The 22,184-nt window shown below is 43.7% G+C and overlaps 1 protein-coding gene across 5 annotated transcripts in view; it reads left to right on the forward strand.

The window, feature by feature from the left end:
- SUFU (SUFU negative regulator of hedgehog signaling) overlaps positions 1 to 22,184 on the forward strand; it is a 122,626-nt gene that overhangs the window by 25,177 nt on the left and 75,265 nt on the right. For all 5 annotated transcript variants that reach the window (XM_049103011.1, XM_049103010.1, XM_049103012.1 and 2 more), the window contains exon 3: positions 16,462 to 16,598. In XM_049103011.1, coding sequence (XP_048958968.1) covers positions 16,462 to 16,598 — 137 coding nt within the window. The remainder of the gene's footprint in view (positions 1 to 16,461; positions 16,599 to 22,184) is intronic.

The following is a 22,184-nucleotide window of genomic DNA, read 5'->3' on the forward strand; positions in this document are numbered from 1 at the left end:
ATTAGAGCTAAAACAGTACCTTGAGAGAACATAGTATGGGAAGAAAAGACATAATTTCACTTAAAGACGTGATAATTGAGAAGAGCTTTGACAAGAGATTTAGAAAGATAAGACTGGACTAGAAGGACCTTCCAGGCTGAGGGGTTAGCAGTAGTCATGGCATGGGGTGGGGGTTGTGTTTGGGACATGGGAGTTGGTTTGGCATCATAGCACAGTGTTGGTACTGGCATAGATATAGTGGGACCTCGGAGCAGAAAGACTGGTCGATGTCAGAAATGCTGTTCAACACCTGTGGTGTGCCTCATTTTCTTGACCTACCAGTTTGGTGACCTTACACAAAAGGTAGATGAAGTTAGCCACACATGATAACACACATGTATGCCGCATGCATGTACACACCTGTATCCTAGGAAGAATGCCTTCTTTCCTTAGTGCTCATAGACCAACTTCTAAAATCTCTTATTCTGGGGCTCCTAAACTAAGGAAATAATATGGATTTCCCCAACTATAAGTTATTTGAGAGAAAAAAAGAAAATGTGCAATATGCATCAGGATCTTTGCCAAAGCTGCTTTGGAAGCAGCCTTCTATTCAACAAGAAAACAATGGTCAAGTATAGGATCATATATAATTGCCTCTTTTTTTTCTTAGATTTTATTTATTTATTTTAGAAAGAGAGAGAGCATGAGCAGGGAGAGGAACAGAGGGGGAGGGAGAAGGAGGGGAAAAGAATATCAAGCAGACCCTACTGAGCATGGAGCCCAACATGGGGCTTGATCCCAGGACCCTGAGATCATGACCTGAGCCAAAACCAAGAGTTGGATGCTTAACTGACTGAGCCATCCAGGTGCCCCTAATTTCCTCTTTTGTAATAGACAGTTATACTTCTTTTGCAATAGGGAAAATGAATTCCAATATGAAAAATGTATCCACATTTGTGAACAAAGAAAATAGTAATTTCTTTATCGTGTAAGTGTATAGTGATTGGCATGGTTGCCCCTCTCCTAGTGCTAAAGGGAATAGAGGAGGGATTGAGATTTGAGAACCTACAGGGAAAAGAGTTGTGTAGGGCATCGCTTTTCAGAGTGACCTTAAGCAGTGACTTCAATCTAGGGGCATGGCCAACCCCAGGCTGTCTTGCAGGAGGGATTCCTGGCCTCTCTCTCCTCCTTCTCTCTAATTTCCTCTCAGAGCTTCCACTGGCTGAACCCAATTGGAAGCCAGAAGGCTCAGGAGCCCCACACAGGTCAGCTTTACAGGGCAGAGAGTAAGGTGAATATGTTGGTTTCCAATGGCTGCTTAAAAAATTACCACAAACTTAGCAGCTTACAATAACACACATTACCTCACATCTCCTTTGGGTCAGGAGTCCAGGTGTAGCTTAGCTTAGGTTCTGTTTGATCTCACAAGGCTGCAACCACAGTGTCAGCTGAGCTGCATTCTTATCTGAGGCTCTACTAGGGAAGGATCTACTTGCAAACTCCCTCAAGTTGTTTGTAGAATTCCTTTTCTTGTGGCTATTGGAGTCATGAAAGCTTTTTTAAAGAGAGCAACAGGGGCTCATGGATGGCTCAGTTGGTTAAGTGTCTGTCTTCAACTCAGATCATGATCCTAGGGTCTTGGAATCGAGCCCTGCAATGGGCTCCCTGCTCACCTAGGGGTCTGCTGCTCTCTCTCCATCTGCCGCTCCCCCTGCATATGCTCTCTCTCTCTCTCTCTCTTGCACTCTCCCTCTCAAATAAATAAATACAATCTTTAAAAAAAATAAAGCCAGCAACAGAGATAGCGACTGCTAGCAAAATGCAGTCTTCTATATAATGTAACATATTCGTGAGAGTGCTATCCTGTCACCTACCTGTATTCTGTTGTTAGAAGCAGGTCAAGGTCTTGTTATTATTCAGAGAGAGGGATTCCACAAAGGCATGAGCACCAGGGGCAGAGATCACAGGGATCTATCTGCCATAATGGGGATGAGTCTGCAAGGGCACACAGAAGATGTTGAGCTTAGGCACTGAGCTCAGAGAAGGTAACACTTGAGCCTTCTTTTTTTTTTTTGAAGATATATTTATTTATGTGAGCGGGGGCTGGGGCAGAGAGAGAAGCAGGCTCCCCTCTGAGCAGGGAGCCTGATGTGGGGCTAGATCCCAGGACCCCATGTTCATGACCTGAGCTGAAGGCAGTTGCTTAACTGACTGAGCCACTCAGGCGCCCATACCTGAGCCTCCCTGAAGGTTAGCAGAGGGTAGAGATAAACGGAACAACTTATTTGGAGTGTCTGAGTCATTAGGGTGTCCAGACATCTGCCATTCCATTCACTTGGCACTTGCTTAGAGTTTTAGGCAGAGGAGGTAGATGGGACCCAGGTCATTGTGAGACTTGCTGAGAGGTCTGGACTTACTAGCGAAGGTTTAGTGGGGGCAAGCTTTGGAGAATTTTAAGCAGAGGAGAGGCATATCATATTTCCTTTGGGGAATGTCAGAACAAACAACTAAATAGGGCAAGAAGCAGATCAGTGAGGAGGAGTGTTATGGACATCCAGGGGAAAAATGCAGATGGCCAACCCATAGTATGGCAGTTAGGATGGAGAGAAGAGGACACATTTGAGCTGCTGAGGAGGGAGGAGGAAGAGTTGACAACTTGGTGACTGTCTTCCTGGCTACCCAGGGGGATGACGCCAGACTGGAAAACACTTAGGATTCTGGTTTGGTGGCTGTATTAGTTTTCTATTGCTGTGATAACAAATTTCGATGTGTTTAGTGGTTTAAAACTATATACATTTATGATCTTAACTGTTTTGGAAGTCAGAAGTTTGACGTGAATCTCACTGGGTTAAAATCAAGATGTCTGGAATCCCTGGGTGGCTCAGCGGTTTGGCACCTGCCTTCGGCCCAGGGCATGATCCTAGAGATCCGGGATCAAGTCCCACATCGGGCTCCCTGCATGGGGCCTGCTTCTCCCCTCTGCCTGTGTCTCTGCCTCTCTCTCTCTCTCTCTCTCTCTCTCTCTCTCTGTGTGTCTCTCATGAGTAAATAAATAAAATCTTAAAAAAAAATCAAGATGTCAACTGGGCTGCATTCCATTTTGGAGGCTGTAAGGGAGATTCCATTCCCTTCCCTTTTCCATCTTCTAGAAGTGACACATATTGCTTGGTTCATGCCCCTTCCTTCATCTCAGGGCTAGTAAAAGGCAGACTAAGTTCTCATACCACACCTGTCTGCCTATTCTCCCACTTCTTCTACCTCTCACTTTTTCTTTGAAGGATACATGTGGTTAGATTGAGCTCACTCATATAATCCAGAATAATCTCCCCATCTCAAGATCCTTAATTTAGTTATATCTGTGAAGTCTCTTTTGCCATGTAAGGTATCATATACAGGTTTTAGAGATGAGAATGTGGACATATTTGGCGAGCCATTACACAGGCTATTATAGTAGTACTTTTTTTCGGTTAGGGAAAGATAGAGAAGGATCAGGTTTGGGAAGATACTGAGTTCAGATTTGCATATGTTGAGTTTGAGGTATCTGGGTCTGGTCCTTTGAGGACAGATTTGGGAATCCTCAACAGAGGCATGGTGCCTAAAGCCACTTAGTAAGGTTACCTGCAGAGACTGTATATGAGATGGCTGGGATCGGGCCCCGCAGAAAGTTGGGCTTTAGCTTCTGTCCTTTTTTTCACCTAGAAAGTACCCTAGGAAACAAGTGCAGATCGTGCACAGGGAAATGCTCACATTCTGTTTTTCCCTAGGGAAGTGCTTTCCAGTAATGCCCTCTCTTTGCCAGGCAGATCTTTATTCTCTGTATGTGTGAAAGGGATGGAACAGTGGCTAATTCCAGGGCATTAGGAGGTTTGGGGCAGAACTGAGGGCTTTGGAGCAAATTAACCTCAAGAAACGTGGTACTCCAAGCATGTACTGGAGTTTGGATGAGTGGTCCTTGAAATTGCTTTGGCACTGCTCTGGGAGGCAGAGGTGAAGAGGTGGGTAGCCTCCTTTGCAGAGCCCCAGAGATATTGGAGGTCTTTAGTTTAGGTCTTTTTGTAATCTCTGGGTCCAGCCTGGATGAAGGGTAGGCTTTGCCTATGCCTATTAGAGACATAAATGTAGGTTGTGTGTGCCCTTGGAGGGAAGCCACCAAAGGAAAAGGTCTGCAGGTCGTTTCCCCAGGGACAGGACTTAGAGACCCTTTCTTTTTCTCCTCCTCCTCCTCCTCCTTCTTCTTCTTCTTCTTCTTCTTCTTCTCCTTCTTCCTTCTTCCTTCTTCCTTCTTCCTCTTCTTTCTTCTTCCTCCTCCTCCTTCCTCCTCCTTCCTTCTTCTTCCTTCCTCTTCCTCCTCCTTCCTTCTTCTTCCAGATTTTATTTATCCATGAGAGACACAGAAAGAGAGGCAGAGACATAGGCAGAGGGAGAAGCAGGCTTCCTATAGAGAGCCTGATGTGAGACTCAATTCCAGGACTCTGGGATCATGATTTGAGTTGTAGGCAGATGCTTGACCACTGAGCCACCCAGGCATTCCTAGAAGCTCCATTCTTCTGGGAGAGAATGACCAACCTAGTAACATTGGGAACTAAGCCTAATTTTCAAGAAGAGCTGGTTAGAGGGGGGAAGACCAACCAGGAAGTAGGAAAAGAGAAAGGGGAAAGAAGACCCAATAGGAGGCTTTATAGAGAATGAAGTGACATCACTTCTGGTTCTGGAATTGGACTGGCCTGGCCTCCTGTGGCATATGTTTTCTGAGGCAAATAGTGTATTCTTTCTTTTCTTTTGGTAACAATATCAAGCTTGAGACAGAGTCACAGTCCTTAGACCTGACTTTAGAAGTACTAACTTCACAAGGTGGAGCCTTGAGTTGGCCCAGCATTCAATGCTTCAGCCACTCACAGGGAAAGAGGGCGCTGACCACAGGCCTCTCCTATCATACCTTGAGTGTACAGTATGTACACTCAGCCAGCAGATTCTGTGAGAAGTCTGGCAGATACAGTAGTGAATAAGACATAGCCCTGTCCTTGTGGTGTTTATAGTCTAGACCAGAGATTATAAACAGTAGAAAATTTGGAAAATACAAAGAAGTTTGAAAAAGAAAAACTGTACTGTGATAGCTACTATAATAATCTTACTGCATTTTCTTCCTTTTTCTCACATATATTTTTACATTGTACATGTATGCACAAATATATATTTATAAGATACTTATTTATTTATTTTAGAGAGTGTGTGCACACAAGCAGGGGGAGGAACAGAAGGAGAAGGACATGTCCCCACTGAGCATGGAGACCTACATGGGGCTTGATTCCATGACCCCAAGATCATGCCCTGAGCCAAAATCAAGATGCTCAACTGAATGAGCCACCCAGGCACCCCTGCACAAATATTTTGAATCACACTTTGTATGAGATTTTGTTTCATGCTTTTTCAATGACTGTTTGTAGTAAAATCTATATTTACCATTTTAACCACTTTTACAGTTCAATGAAGTTAATTAAGTACATTCACGTTCTTTTTTTTTCTAAGATTTTATTTATTTATTCATGAGAGAGACAGAGAGAGAGGTAGAGACATAGGCAGAGGAAGAAGCTCCCATGCAGAGCCTGATGTGGGACTTGATCCTAGGACCCTGGGATCATGACCTGAGCCAAAGGCAGATGCTCAACCACTGATCTACCCAGATGCCCCTACATTCACATTCTTTTTTTTTTTTTTTTTAATTTTTTTGAATTTTATTTATTTATTCATGAGAGACACACAGAGAGAGAGGCAGAGACACAGGCAGAGCGAGAAGCAGGCTCCATGCACCGGGAGCCTGACGTGGGATTCGATCCCGGGTCTCCAGGATCGCGCCCTGGGCCAAAGGCAGGCGCTAAACCGCTGCGCCACCCAGGGATCCCCCCCCTTTTTTTTTTTTAAGATTTTATTTATTTATTTATGAGAGACACACCCACAGAGAAGCAGAGACACAGGCAGAGGGAGAAGCAGGCTCCATGCAAGGAGCCCGACATGGGACTCGATCCCGGAACCCCGGGATCACGCCCTGAGCCAAAGGCAGCCCTTGAGCCAAAGGCTCAATGGCTGAGCTATCCAGGTGTCCCTGCATTCACATTCTTTTTTTTTTTTTAAAGAGATTTTATTTTATTTTATATTTTTAAAGATTTTTTTTTATTTATTTATGAAAGACACAGTGAGAGAGGCAGAGACACAGGCAAGGGAGAAGCAGGCTCCATGCAGCGAGCCCGACGTGGGACTCGATCCTGGCACTCCGCGATCACTCCCTGAGTCAAAGACAGACACTCAACCACTGAGCCACCCAGGCGTCCCTGTATTCACATTCTTATGCAGTCATCACCACTATCCATTTCCAGAACTTTTTCATCTTCCCAGCTGAAGCTTTGTGTTCATTAAATAGTAACTCCCCATCGCCCCCCACCTCATTCTAGCTGCTCATATCTGCATGTTTTATGGAGATATGGCAGCCACCATTCTGTTTTCTGTGTCTATGAATTTGACTACTCTAGGTACCTCATATGAGTGGAATCATATATTTGTCCTTTTGTGTTTGGCTTATATCACTTAGCATAATGTTTTCAAGGTTCATCCATGTTGTAGCATATATCAGAATTTCCTTCCTTTTTAAGGCTGAATAATATTCCTTTGTGTAGACATGCACATTTTGCTTATCTATTCACCGATAAATAGACATTGGGTTGTTTTTGCCTTTTGGCTATTGTGAACAATAGCTGCTGTGCATATGGGTATGCGTCTATTTGAATCCCTGTTTTCATTTCTATTGGGTTATACCCAGAAATGGAATTGCTGAATCATATGATAAATCTATGTTTATTTTTTTTGAAGAACCACCATCCTGTTTTCTAGCTGTGCTATTTTATATTCCCACCAGCAATGTAGAAGGCTTGCAATTTCATGACCACTTTAAGAAGAATTATTTATATTTTTATCCTGTAGTTAACAATAAATAGGTGAACAGCAAACAATAGAGGCTTCAAAGTAGGTATCTGATGTAACCTTCCCTTTTCTCCTCACCAGTTAGAGAGGAGTGCAAAGCCCTTTTCTTCCTAAAGCTCAGAGATGAGTCCCCCTGTTTTTAGAACTCTTATTTTTAATGACTGTGTCACATCCTGCCACACCATGCACCCAAACTCAGAATACTTCAGCTTGTAGAACATTTAGACTGTTTCAAAATTCTTTCATTCATTCATTCATTCATTCATTCATTCATTCATTCAAGACACACAGAGAGAAAGGCACAGACACAGGCAAAGGGAAAAGCAGGCTCCATGCAGGGAGCCAGACATGGGACTCAATCTAGGGTCTCCAGGATCACACCCTGGGCTGAAGGCAGCACTAAACCACTGAGCCACCAGGGCTGCCCTGTTTCTAAATTCTTAACTCTTATAAATACCATGGAATATATTTATACAAAAGACTTTTTCCAAATACAAGATTATCCTCTTAGGGTGAATTTCTAGAACTGGGGACTACCATAGATAATAGTTGTCACTGAGACAGTACCTATTTTTTTAATTTATTTTTATTTATTTATGATAGTCACACAGATAGAGAGAGAGAGGCAAAGACATAGGCAGAGGGAGAAGCAGGCTCCATGCACCGGAGCCGGACATGGGATTCGATCCCGGGTCTCCAGGATCGCACCCTGGGCCAAAGGCAGGCGCCAAACCGCTGCGCCACCCAGGGATCCGACAGTACCTATTATATTCCAGTCACTGCTCTGAGGGTTTCACATATATTAGCTTATTTAAATAGTTCCCATATGATAGCTACTTACATCTCCATTTAAAATACAGACTTTAGGGCAGCCCCGGTGGCCCAGTTGTTTAGCACTGCCTTCGGCCTGGGGTGTGATCCTGGAGACCTGGGATCAAGTCCTGCGTCAGGCTCCCTGCAGGGAGCCTGCTTTCTCTGCCTGTGTCTCTGCCTCTGTGTGTGTGTGTGTGTATGTGTGTCATGAATAAATAAATAAAATAAAATAAATAAAATAAAATAAATAAAATAAAAAATAAAATAAAATAAAATAAAATAAAATAAAATAAAAAAATAAATGACTTTAGGGGTGCCTGGGTGGCTCACTTGGTTGGCCGTCTGACTCTTGATCTTAGCTCAGGACTTTATTTCAGGGTCATGAGTTCAGACCCTGCATTGGGCTCCATGGTGGGTGTGGAGCCTGCCTAAATAAATAAATAAATAAATAAGACCTTTTACTATTTTTTATTTTTATTTTTAAAAATATTTTATTTATTTATTTGAGAGAGAGTGAGAGCCAGAGAGATCACAGAGGGAGAGACAGAGGGAGAAGCAGACTTGATGCAGAGCAAAGAGTCTGATGCGGGGGGCTTGATCCCAGGACCCCGAGATCATGACCTGAGTGGAAGGCAGATGCTTAACCAACTGAGTGACCCAGGTGCCCCCCGCCCTTCTTACTATTTTTTAAAATAGACTTTATTTTTTAGAGCAGCTTGAGGTTCACAGCAAAATTAAGTGATGTACAGTTCGTATATATACCCTCTGCCGCCACACATGCATGGCCTCCCTTACTCTCAGCATCCATTACCAGAATGATACATTTGTTACAGTCAATGGACCTACATTGACACATCATTATCACCCAGACTCCATAGTTTACCTTAAGGTTTATTCTTCATATCTCCTATTTCTACAGATGGAGAAATTGAGGCACAGAGAGGATAAGTGATTTGCCCTCCAGCGAGGAAGTAGCAAAACCAGAACTTGAGCGTAGGCAGCCTGGCTCCAGAGACTCTGCTGACATTTCAGTGGCTCTTGATATTGGGTAGTGACACTTCAATGTTGGGTGATTGTTCCAATTTGCCTGGGATTAGTGGCTTTCCCAGGACATGAGGCTTTCAATTATAAAGCCAGGAAAGTCCTGTGAAAACAAGGACAAGTCGGTCGCCCTATTTCAGTGACACAATAGTCCTCGGGCCTACGATGGGTCTTTTTAGTAACTAGGTCAAGAGTTGGATCCTCCTCAGATCAAGGCTGGACATGGCCAGAAGGATGAGGGGAAGGGCCCAATCCACTTCCTGTTTCTTGGCCTCTTCACATTTGTTTCTGGGCACACTGACCAGGCCTCCTCCTTGTTGTTCTGGAACTTAAACTGCCCAGACAGAGCAATAGATCAGATTATGTGTTGACTCTTCCTGACCAATTGTCTTTTGATGGTTGGTGGATGTTCGCTGTTTTTTGGAGAGGGGAGTAAAAGAGTCCTGGATATTTGAGCTGGCTATCACCCCACCCTTCCCCTGCAGCACACTTCTTCAGCCCAGAGCCCCTTGAGTGTAATTATACAATGCCAAGAGTGTTTGCCTTGCAGCTCAGGTATGTTGCAACATCCTGAGCTGTGGGCTTATAGTAGGCAAACAGATCTTGAAAAGAAGGTGAATGGTCACATTTGTGACGTGAGAGGAGTAAGGCATGTGGCCAGCTGCGCCATAGGATAGCCAAAGCACTCCACAGGGTATCGGAGGATCTGGAAGCCAGCAGGGGCCACTTCCTCTGAGGTCACACTAGGTCTTGATGGAAAGGGTTGCTGCCTGAGCCTCTGAGCTCATTCTTTTCATCTTTATTGAGCACCTATTATACACCAAGATACATATTCAGAGAAATGTGTCCTGCCCCCCATCCTGCAGTTCTTTCCATCTTGTTCCTACCTACTGCCTGTAGGCAGCTAATCTTATTAGTTTCTGATTTATTATTCCTGTGTTGCTTTTTGCACAAATGAGCAGATATATGTATATTTTCCTATCTCCCCCTCTTTCTTCCTCAACAGGTAGTGTACTGTAGTACTTTCTGCCTTTTTTTTTTTTTTTTTAGATTTTATTTATTTATTCATGAGAGACATAGAGAAGCAGAGACATAGGCAGAGGGAGAAGCAGGCTCTCTGTAGGGAGCCCGAAGCAGGACTTGATCCCAAGACCCCAGGATCATGACCTGAGCAGAAGAGAGATGTCAACCACTGAGCCACCCAGGCATCCCACTTTCTGCTTTCTTTACTTGGCAATATCCATATCGGTTTGTTAGCTCTTCCTCATAGCTGCGTTAATACTCTTTGAACCACTCTCCCATGAATGGGCATTTATGTTGTCTCCAATATTTGGCAATTAGAAGTTCATAGAAATGGGATTGCTGGGTCAAAAGGTAAAATATATATAACTTTATTAGCTTTTGCTGACTTACCCTCCAAAATGATTGTACTAACTTGTATCGCCAATACAGTATCTTTGTATTGTTTGACAGTATCTTTCCCCACAGCCTCATAGAATGACTTTTTAATTTTTGCCAATCGGATGGGTGAGAACTATGTTTCTTGTTGCTTTAATTTGTATTTAAATTGCATTTCGGGCGGCCCCAGTGGCGCAGCGGTTTAGTGGCGCCTGCAGCCCAGGGCGTGATCCTGGGGACCCTGGATCCAGTCCCACATCAGGCTGTCTGCATGATGCCTGCTTCTCCCTCTGCCTGTGTCTCTGCCTCTCTCTCTCTCTCTATCTCTCTATGTGTCTCTATGAATGAATAAATAAAATCTTAAAAAAAAAAAAACAGGCTGATGAAGCCTATGGACCCTTATAAATTGCATTTCTCCTATCATGAGTGAGGTTGAACCTCTCTTTGTATGTCTGTACCTATATATCTATAGTTTGTGATTTTTTTTACTATCAATCTTTTCTTTTTCCCCCTCAATTTTTAAGAACAGCTTTATTGAGATAAAATTCACATACTGTACAATTCACCCCCTTAGCATGTATAATTTAATGGTTTAAGTACATCACAGAGTTATGTAACCATCGCATAATCTAATTTTAGAACTTCTTCATCACCCTAAAGAGAAATGCCATATGCATTAGCAGTCATTCCACATTTGTCCTCAGTTCCCTACCCATACACAGTCACTAATCTGCTTTCTATCTCTGCAGATTTGTCTGTTGTGGACATTTTATATAATATATACATAATTTGTATTCTATATTACAAGTTATATGGGCACCTGGGTGGCTCAGTTGGTTGATATCTTCCTTCAGCTCAGGTCATGATCTTGGGGCCCCGGGATTGAGCCCTGAGTTGGGCTTCCTGCTCAGCTAGGGGTCTGCCTCTCTATCTGCCCCTCCCCCTCCCACTTGTGCTCTCTGTCTCTGTGTCTCTTTCTCTCTCTCAAATGAATAAATAAAATCTCTTTTTAAAACAAAAACAAAAACCAGGACGCTTGGGTGGCTCAGTGGTTGAGAGTCTGCCTTCGGCCCAGGGCATGATCCTGGAGTTCCAGGATCAAGTCCCACATTGGGCTCCCAGCATGGAGCCTGCTTCTCCTCTGCCTATGTCTCTGCCTTCTCTCTGTGTCTCTCATGAATAAATAAATAAAATCTTTAAAAAAATAAATAAAAACTAAGTTATTATATTTATCATGTATCAAGGGAATCATACAATACATGGTCTTTCATGACTGGCTCCTTTTACTTAGTGTAAGTGATAGAATGCTTCTAAGTGTTCCAGGCAGTTTCTAACATTTAATCTTCACAACTCTGAAATTGTTACTGTGAGGAAACTGAGGCACAGAGAGGTTAAATGTCTTGCCTGAGGTCACATGGCAGTAAGAAGCTAGACTTTGGAGTTAGGCCAACTTCAAGTCCAAGTCAACTTGCTTGCTGTGTGACATAGAGAATATTACTTAAACTCTAGTCTCTTTTTTTCATGTTAGTTAAATGAAGATAACAGTGGCTGAATCTTGTTGGAGAATTAAACGCTGTGACATAAGTACTTAGGTCAAGGTCTAAAACTTAATAGGCATTCAGTTAATCATAGTGGCTGTTAGTAGCTAGAGTCCAGTAAAGACTTGGTTGGTGTGGTTGGCCTTGTCCCTCCTAGCACTGAGGTGTACCTGAGATACCAGGATTTTTTTTTAATATAATTCACATGCCATGAAATTTGCCTTTTTAAAGTATACAATTCAGTGCTTTTTAGTATATTCATAGGGTTGTACAACCATCGTCACCATTTAATTCAAGAACATTTCCATCACCCCAAATAGAAACTGTACCCATTAGCAATCACTCCCCATTCTCTACTCCCCCTAGCCTCTGGCAACCACTAATCTACTTTCTGTCTCTGGATTTCTTTATTCCAAACATTTTTTTTAAGATTTTATTTATTTATTCATGAGAAACACAGAGAGAGAGAGAGGCAGGCAGAGACACAGGCAGAGGGAGAAATAGGCTCCATGCAGGAAGCCTGACGTGGGACTCGATTCTGGGACTCTAGAATCATGCCCTGAGCCAAAGGCAAGCACTCAACCACTGAGCCACCCAGACATCCCTATTCCAGACATTGTTTTAAAGATTTTATTTATTTATTATTTATCTGAGAGAGAGGGAGAGAGTACAAGTAGGAGGGAGGGGCAGAGGGAGAGGCAGACCCCCCGCTGAGCAGGGAGCCCCCATGCAGGACTCGATCCCAGGAACCTGGGATCATGACCTGAGCCGAAGGCAGATGCTTAACTGACTGAGCCATCTAGGTGCCCCTATTCCAGACATTTGTATAAATGGAATTGTAACGTTATGTGGCCTTTTTCTATCTGGCTTTACTCACTTAGCATAATGTTTTCAGGGTTCATCCACGTTGTATCAGGACATTGTTTTTTTTTAATCCTATTGTTTTGTGCTACATTTTGTTTGTCCCTTCATCTGTCAACCACATTGGGTTGCTTCCACTTTCTGGCTTATTATGAATAATGCTACTATAAACATTAATGTACAGGTTTAAAATTTTTTTTTGTTTTTGTATTTTTTTATTTTATTTTATTTTTTTAATTTATGATAGTCACACACACAGAGAGAGAGAGGCAGAGACATAGGCAGAGGGAGAAGCAGGCTCCATGTACCGGGAGCCCGATGTGGGATTCGATCCTGGGTCTCCAGGATCGCGCCCTGGGCCAAAGGCAGGCGCTAAACCGCTGCGCCACCCAGGGATCCCTGTTTTTGTATTTTTAAAATTTTATTTCTTTGAGAGAGAGCACGAGCATGGGGAGAGACAGAAGGACAAGCACATTCCCCACTGAGCAGGGAGCCTGACTTAGGGCCCAGTCCCAGGACCCTGAGATCATGACCTGAGCTGTAGTCAGACCTTAATCAACTGAGCTACCCAGGTGACTCAATGCACAAGTTTTTGTGTAAGCACACATTTCCAATTCTTCTGGGTATATACCTAGGAGTGGAACTGTTGAGTCATGTGGTAACTTTGTGTTTAACTTTTTGAGGAATTGCAAGCCTGTTTTACAGAGCAGTGCTGCCATTTTGCATTCCCACCTGCAGTGTGTGTGAGTTCCAATTTCTCCACATACTCGTCGACACTTGTTACTGTCTTTTATTTTAGCCATCCTAGAGGGTATGGAGTGGTATCTCACCATGGTTTTTTTTGAATTTCCCTATTAACTAAGGGTGTTGAGCATGAGATGCCAACTTTTAGGTCAGGTCTTTTCTGCCCACCCTAGCTGTTGTGTTTCCTCCAGAAAGTCCCTCTGGTTTCCCATTCATCTTCTGCCTGGCGTTGGTGGTCATTTTGGCTTCTTAGATGCTGACTTGTACCTTCTTAGTCCAGCTGCTTGGGGCAGGCTTTTGGGCAGGTTCCAGTGGTCGTGCAACTGTGTCTGGGATTAAAGGCACAGGTTCTTTCTGTGTGCAGGTTTAACGTTACTCTTGAGGCTGCCACATCCATTCCTAAGGTCTCCAAATGGCTGGGACAAAGCCAGACTCTCCCCTGGGTACCTCAGCGAGCAGGATCAGAAATTCTTGAGCTGGAAACAGTCTCAACCATCCTTCTGCAACAAGACCATTAGAACCCTTCACCCTCTCCCTACCAGAGGGAGAATCTGTAATATATTCCTTTAGAATCTCTGTAGGAAGAAATTCCACTGGCTCCCTTTACCACTAGCTAATATTTTAGTAGCCTTCTATGTTAGAAAAATTCTTTGCTCTGACCCATCTCCCTCCTTCTGTAGCACATGCCAGTTTCCTCTCATGCTTTTCTTCCTCAGAGGATGTGGGACAGCTGCCCCTAGGAGGGGCTTCATCCTCTGGTCAGACAAAACCACTTTGGCTGGAGAAGCCCTCACGTGAAGAAGTCGAGACCAAGCCAGGCCTCTCCCAGGGGACTTTAAAGACTGAATGACCTTGTCGCTTGGCTGTTTCCTGGGCAGTCTGCTTTGAAAAAGAGAACTTCTGACAGGCTCCAGGTTGTGTGTTTATCCTGAAGCTGGGCCATTCCAAACGCATGTTTCAGAGTTTAGAGGTTGCGTCCAGCCAGCCTGGTGGGTGGTAATCAAATGCAGGTGGATACCATCTGGCCAGGCCTGTCCTTCCCAGCTAGCCAAGTGAGGGCTGGCCTGCCCACCACAGAGCTGGCCCAAAAAGCATCCCGCATGTAGGCAGATGGTGCACATGTGCACATGCACACCCATACATGTGTGTGTATGTGTACACAGCTTCCTTAGAGGGGTGGTGCTGCTGGGATGCATATGATTTCTCTCTGCATCGAGGGTTCTTCCCATCACACAATCTGAAGAGGATTTTCTTTTTGTCTGTTTCTCAAGTTTTTGTGGTTAGAAATCATGTATTTTTCTTGGCCCAAGATGAAAGCCCTGGAATAATCGTCTAATACATTTTTACGAAGCTGCTTCTATTGGAGGCTGCTTGAAATCTTCCCTTTGGCCTAGTGACCCATCTCCTTCAGTGGGATTTTAACTCTGAGTCAGTGTTGCATTACCTTAGATTTTCACACTCTTCTCAAGCCTGCAGCCCCGAGGAAGTGGCTCTTCCAGCCTCAGCTTGTTTAGCTATTCCCCCAGCCCCCTTGCATCGAATTGCTCCCAAATATGACAGTTCAGTAAGGGCAAAAAATAGCTTACACCGTGTCCTGCCAAACAACTTCTTCTCATCTGGTCTCTGAAATTCTAGTTGTGTACCCTCAAAATGGATTCTGCCTCCCACACTGTTAGGTACCCAGAGGAAATGCAAACCATGGACACCTCCTTTAAATATAATTAGGCCCGAGCATAACGACTTTAAGGCCCGATTCCTTTTCAGTCCTTTGGAGAACATAGCTTCCCAGAAGTGATCTCCCCACTGTAGCAAATGCAGGAGGGCTGAGCTCACCCAGGCACAAACACAAGGTTAGGACTGATGTCCGAGGTTCAGAAACTTTGGAATCTCTTTCTGTCCCATCTTCTGGCCTGGCCTCTTGAGGGTGATGAAGAGGATGATGGAGGAAAGACGCCACGTGGAATTCTAGGGTTGGGCATCGTCATTATCCCTTCGCAACTCTTGCCTCTGACTGCCTGTTCGGGTAGCTTGGCTAGCAAGGAGGTGTTGGCTGTCATCTTAGTTTATGGTTTGTATTTGTATGCTGAGGAGTTTACATGTGTATAATCATTGTGGCTCATGTTTGTACAAGATATAATTACTGAAAATTATATCATGAACTTATTTTAACTTTTAACCCTTCCCATGCTGGCAAACCTCTTAAGTTCTCAGGAACTCCTCCCTGGATGCTTCCCTCCCATAAGGGGGGCATGTCACCTCCCCAACCAGGCCTTGCTTTCTCATCCACATCATTTTTCCTTTCTGACAGAAGTCCATTTCAGGGGCTTCCCTGAAGACCTGGTCCTCTTCTGAGTGTTTCCTAGCAGTGAGAGGCTGGCATTCCTCCCTCGCCTCATCATCACTGTGATAAATATGGCCATAGAGGCTTAACTGTCATCGTTCTTGACCACCTGGGGATGAGAAGGGAGCACAAATCATGCTTCCTGAGCATTCCAGTGATTGAAGAATGCACATGGGGCAGCGAGTTTCAGGAAGAGCATGTGCTGATCAATTAGGATGTGTGGGATGCTGGGTTTCAGGCAGAATATAGGCCCTCCCAATATTTGGAATCTGCCTTGGGACTTATCCTCAAATGCTGAGTTTGGAGACCACCCAGCCCATCCCAAGGATTGTACCCTTGTGGGGTACCATCCCAAGGTGGGTGTGGAGAGAAATGATCTCTTCCTCACAATACAGTGGGCCTTGTGTCCTTAGCAAACTAAGTAGGTGCTTATTAACAGCTTGAAGGAATGAAGAGTGTGAATAAGGAAGATTTTCAGTAATAGAGACTTAATCATCAAGAGGAATGTTCCAGAGCCACAGAATGTAGAACTCATAATTTAGAGTGCCACCAGGGGAATTTGATTGGCTGGACCAAGGTCAGAGCCATGGACCGTGGCTGGCAGGAGCGCAAGACTAGTATTGTGGCTCTTTATAGGCTATTGAGGGAGATTCTCTGATTAAGGGGTTTGGATGCTAAGGCCACCAAAAAAGGGGGAAAACTTTAATTGGACTTTAAAAACAGTGTTTTCCTGAGGTGGTTGAACTAAAAACATTTGGTTTTTATTCCTTTCAGATTTACAGGAACAGACGGGCCTAGTGGTTTTGGCTTTGAATTGACATTTCGTCTGAAGAGAGAAACAGGGGAGTCTGCCCCCCCAACATGGCCAGCAGAGCTAATGCAGGGCTTGGCCAGATACGTGTTCCAGTCAGGTAAGAACTCTTAAGAGCTGGCTGACGTGGGGATCCTTTTGCTATGAGCCTGCTTGGCTTTGGGAACTCGTAGCCATATTTTGATATCTGTGGCGTTACCTTTTCTGAGAGTATTGTACATCATTGTACTATGGCTTGTTTTGCCTGGTGTTTCCTGGGTGGGAAGCTACCTGGGCCAGGGAAGAGAAGGATTTGCCACTATGACCTCTAGCAGCCGCTATTCTGACACCTTGAGCCTAGCCATACTTCTGATTCCCAGTGAGCCAAATTCCAACTCAGCATGGAGCTGATCAGCTCTTTCTGTCTGTCCCATTTCGCATAATGTCCTTGCTCCCTGCTACCAGTGGCCTAGGCATCTCCATTTCTGGGGTCACAAGCACATGTGTTAATTTTGGTTAAGCCTTGGGTTAACAGTGGAGAGTGTGACAGAGAGAAAGAATTGCTGGGTGTTTGTTCCCTCACTGTGTGAGGGTGAAGCTGGAATCAGGCAGGACCTTGACAATCAGAATAATTTGATTCACGTGATTCAAGTGGCTACCAGGGGATGGTTCTATGCTCCTGGTGCCCCTCTGGAGACTGCTAACATGGTACCCAAAGTGGGGACTTTGTGTTGGGATCTTGGTCTCTTGCTCTTAGCTCATCCTGCCTATAGTCCTCCAGTGGGATGAAATGTTAGAGCAAAATTTAATACCTTTTAAGGAAGGTTTCATATCATCTGGATGTTTTTGTGTGGCAAATTAATTGCTCAGTAATACGTCTCATATGGCTTCAGATTTTTTTCTTTTTATTTAGTTAAGTAGCCTTCAGATGAAGGCCAAGACAATTTTATCCAATTCTTTTGCTCTTTGACTGCCATAGATGAGCAGCATCGAGGCCAGAGTCCCTCAAAGTACGGTCCTTGGATCCCCTGCATCAGAAGCACATTGAGAACTTGTTATAACCACACATTCCTGGGCCCCATAGGAGATCTCTGACTCAGTATCCTTTAGGGGTGTTGTTCCCAGATGCTTCTGGTAGTGACTAAGTTTGGAGAACCATAGATCTGACAGTGACTTTTTTCCCCCCAGCTTTGAGTGGGTTATAAATTGGGGGTATAATAGGTCCTCTAGGTTGAACTCATCTGTCCTCATTCTGGACCCCTGGGGTCAGTTGTTGGTAGGGTGGCTATCACATAATGGGACTGATCCTTAACTACTATCTACCATTTTGTGTCCTCTGGAATAATCCCCTTTGGGAGACTATAGTGGGTCTTTTCTAAGCGAGGGTTCCTAAACCTGGCTGCTCATGAGGTCCTCTGGGGAGTTGTCCACACTCTGATTCCCAAAACCCCTGTGTGGCCGTGATGCAGTTGGTCAGAGGAGAGACAGAGACATTTGTTTCTTAATCAGCTTCCCAGGAGATTCTAATGCAGTCGATCTAAGGATGATGTTTGGGTTCTTTTTTTTTTTTTTTTTTAAAGATTTTATTTATTTATTCATGAGAGACACAGAGAGAGAGGCAGAGACATAGGCAGAGGGAGAAGCAGGCTCCATGAAGGAAGCCCGATGTGGGACTTGATCCTGGAATCCAGGGATCATGCCCTGAGCCAAAGGCAGATGCTCAACTGATGAGCCACCCAGGTGTCCCTGATGTTTGGGTTCTAAAGGATTGTTGACAAGGAAGAAGTACTGTTCACAGGGACAGGGGAAGCAGGCTCCCTGAAGCAGTGGCCCATGTGATTTGGTACTGCCCTAATGTGGTTTGTAGAGTCTTTTAAAATTGTGCCAGGAGTCTATTACCTAAACCTTTGTGTCCTCCCTTTTTCCCTTCTTGGGATGCTCGAAGCTGACCCTGATAGAGAACTGTCTTTGGAAAAATAGACTTTTCTTGATGGGGAATTTGATCGGCTGTAGCAAAGAAGGCTCTAAACACTAGACAACCTCTTGCTTGTATAGACAGGTAACTCCTTGCCCATTGCTTAAGCCAGTGCATTTAAATGTTTGTTTCCACATAATGTACTTGCTCAGGTGGATAGAGATCAGAGAAATATAAAAATAGGTGTTATGAATCACTGTCAGGAGGAGTCAAGCAGATGAACTTCTGAAATAGTTCTGATATTATAGTTCTGAAGTAATAGTGCAGGTAAGTGGGAAAATAAGATTTAAAATAAAATTTAACTTTTCACCCATACAGTAAACATCACTAGTGACCATTTTGTACCATTAATGTGATCATCAATTCAGGAAGATTATCAACAAATGCCAAAAACCATTGGATAAAAAGATTGTGGGGATCCCTGGGTGGCTCGGTGGTTTGGCGCCTGCCTTTGGCCCAGGGCACGATCCTGGAGTCCTGGGATCAAGTACCACATCAGGCTCCCGGCATGGAGCCTGCCTCTCCCTCCTCCTGTGTCTCTGCCTCTCTCTCTCTCTCTCTCTCTCTCTCTCTCTCTATCACTAATAAATAAATAAATCTTTAAAAAAATAAATAAAATAAAAAGATTGTCAGGGGACAAGATATTCATTCACAGGAACTCAAAGAAACCCTCCAGAGATTACTTATTCGTTCCTGAGAAACACCTTTACAATGATAAGATTTGGGTGGACATCACCTTAACGAAATGATCAAACATAACAATACCAGTAATGGAGCAAATTATGATTATGTACTTCCTTATGTGTGGCAGTAGACAGTATAAAATATCCACTGGGTAGCACTTTTCTAAAAATGTTACACCTGTGTTGAATCATGAGCAAGCAGTCAAACAAATCTAGATTGCAGAACATTTTATAAGAAAACTTCCTGGACTCTTCAAAAATGTCAGTGCTGTGAAAGATACACAAGGACAAGAGGCAGCGGGTGTACTAGATTACAGGACACATGGCAGTTTATTTTTTTATTTTTTATTTTTTATTTATTTTTTTAATATTTATTTATTTATTTATTTATTTATTTATTTATTTATTTATTTATTTATGATAGTCAGAGAGAGAGAGAGAGGGAGAGAGACAGAGACACAGGCAGAGGGAGAAGCAGGCTCCATGCACCAGGAGCCCGATGTGGGATTCGATCCTGGGTCTCCAGGATCACGCCCTGGGCCAAAGGCAGGCACCAAACCACTGCACCACCCAGGGATCCCCAGTTTATTTTTTTTTAAGATTTATTTATTTATTTATGATAGACAGAGAGAGAGAGAGAGAGGCAGAGACACAGAAGGAAGGAGAAGTAGGCTCCATGCCGGGAGCCCGACGCAGGACTCGATCCCAGGACTTGATCCCGGGACTCCAGGATCGCGTCCTGGGCCAAAGGCAGGCACTAAACCTCTGAGCCACCCAGGGTTCCCCATATGACAGTTTAAATGTACTTATGATCCTTGATTGGATCCTGAACTGGGGCGAGGTGAGGTCATTTTTAGGGCAGTTGGAAAAGTATAGACTGTATATTAGATAATAGTATCATACAACTGAAATTCTTTGGGTCCAATATAATACAGTGGTTATATTGGACAATGTGCTTGTTCTTAGATAAAAGCTGAAGTCTTTATGAATAAAATGACATTTCTGCAACTTAATTTTCATATGATTAGGCAAAAAAGTAAAGTGTGTATGGAGAGAGAAGAGAAAGCAACGTGGCAAAATATTAACAATTCTGATGAATCTAGGTCAAGGGCTTATGGATATTTGCTATACTGACCTAATTTTTCTATGTGATTGAAATTTTTTGAAAGAAAAAGTTGTGGCTGTTTCTTGAGTAGCCTGGCAGGTGTGTGCTCCACAGTCCCTTGTGCACCAGTGGCCCCTTTTGTGGTGTCTGTAATGTGACTTCAGATCACGTCAGGCATTACACAGCAGCAGCAGGATGACCCTCTTGAAAGATGATAATTGATTTTCTGTTTTCCAGATTTTCTATAATATGATCACACTACTTAAATAATAGCTAAAACAAATCTCCCTGAAATGCTTTTTAGAACATGGCAGGGAATAATAATAAATTATTTAAATAATGGGAAGATTATTTTAAAAAGTATATGGTAACTGATACAAGGTAGGAGACCATGGCTATGGGCTTACATGGTGAAGACAAGGGCTCACATTTACTAGTGTGTTCCATGAGCCAGCCACAATTGCCAAGTGCTCATTTAATCTGCAGTAAAGCCCTGTGAGTTAGACACTGTGTTATACCAGCTTTACAGTTGCAGAGAACAAGACTGTATGGAAAGGTAAAGTATATAGCATGTTCGAGATCACACATCTAGGAGGTGCAAAGCAAGATTTGAACCAGGGGGGATGCCTGGGTGGCTCAGCTGTTTGGTGCCTGCCTTCCGCCCAGGACACGATCCTGGAGTCCCAGGGTCGAGTCCCACATCGGGCTCCCTGCATGGAGCCTGCTTCTCCCTCTGTCTGTGTCTCTGCCTCTCTTTCTGTGTCTCTCATGAATAAATAAATAAAATCTTAAAAAAAAAAAAAAGATTTGAACCAGGCAAGTTAATTCTTTATGCCGTTCTCCTAACCATGATGCTATGTTGCCTATAGCTCAGCTGATGTCTGGCTGCTGGAAATGAGATTTGAGAATCCTCCATATGGATGACTTCACTGGTTCACTTGGCCTGTGAGCTCCATGATGTCTCTCTCACCCCGTCACTCTGGAACATTTGGAAAATGCAGAAGGCATTCATAATATCACCAAAATCCTCTTATATCTATCCTTCCATCCCTTAACTTTTTTTTTTTTTTTTTTTAGTCATGAGAGACAGAGAGAGAGAGAGGCAGAGACACAGGCAGGGGGAGAAGCAGGCTGCATGCAGGGAGCCTGACGTGGGACTCGATCCCGGGTCTCCAGGATCATACCCTGGGCTGAAGGCGGCGCTAAACTGCTGAGCCACCCGGGCTGCCCCCCTTAACTTTTTATTCATGAAAGTATGTATATAAAAAATACAGCTTGATGACTCACAAACTGACCCTTATAACTGTCACCCAAATCAAGAAACAAGCTAGTTCTTCAGAAATCTCCCTTGTGCCCACTTGTAATCACCATTCCTTGTTCTGTTCTTTTCTTTTTCTCTTTCTTTCTTTTCTTTTCTTTCTTTCTTTCTTTCTTTCTTTCTTTCTTTCTTTCTTTCTTTCTTTCTTTCTTTCTTTCTTTCTTTCTTCTTTCTTCTTTCCTTTCCTTTCCTTTCCTTTCCTTTCCTTTCCTTTCCTTTCCTTTCCTTTCCTTTCTTTCCTTTCCTTTCTTTCTTTTCTTTCTTTTCTTTCCTTTCTTTTTCTTCACCCCCGTCACTTCACTGCATAATACAGGTCTTGAGTACCATATGCCTGAACTTGTTAGTTCTAAGCTAAACAGCCCCCATTTCTGCTCCTCCCCCCTGTACTGTTCACCATCCTGCACATGACTGCCAGGTCAAGGGGGCATCCTAGTATGAAGGTGAATAGCATGGCCCCTGGACCCAGACTGTCATCATTCTTAGCTCTGTCAGTTACTGCCTCCTGACCTTGGGCAGTGTAACCCATTTACCCATCTAGAAAGCAGAGATAATAATCGTAACTACACATGAGGTTATTGAGAGGATGAAATGAGCTAATACCTATAAAGCACTTAGAATGATGCCTG

Source organism: Canis lupus, chromosome 28 (genome assembly GCF_003254725.2).
Source record: "Canis lupus dingo isolate Sandy chromosome 28, ASM325472v2, whole genome shotgun sequence".
Lineage (NCBI taxonomy): Eukaryota > Metazoa > Chordata > Mammalia > Carnivora > Canidae > Canis > Canis lupus.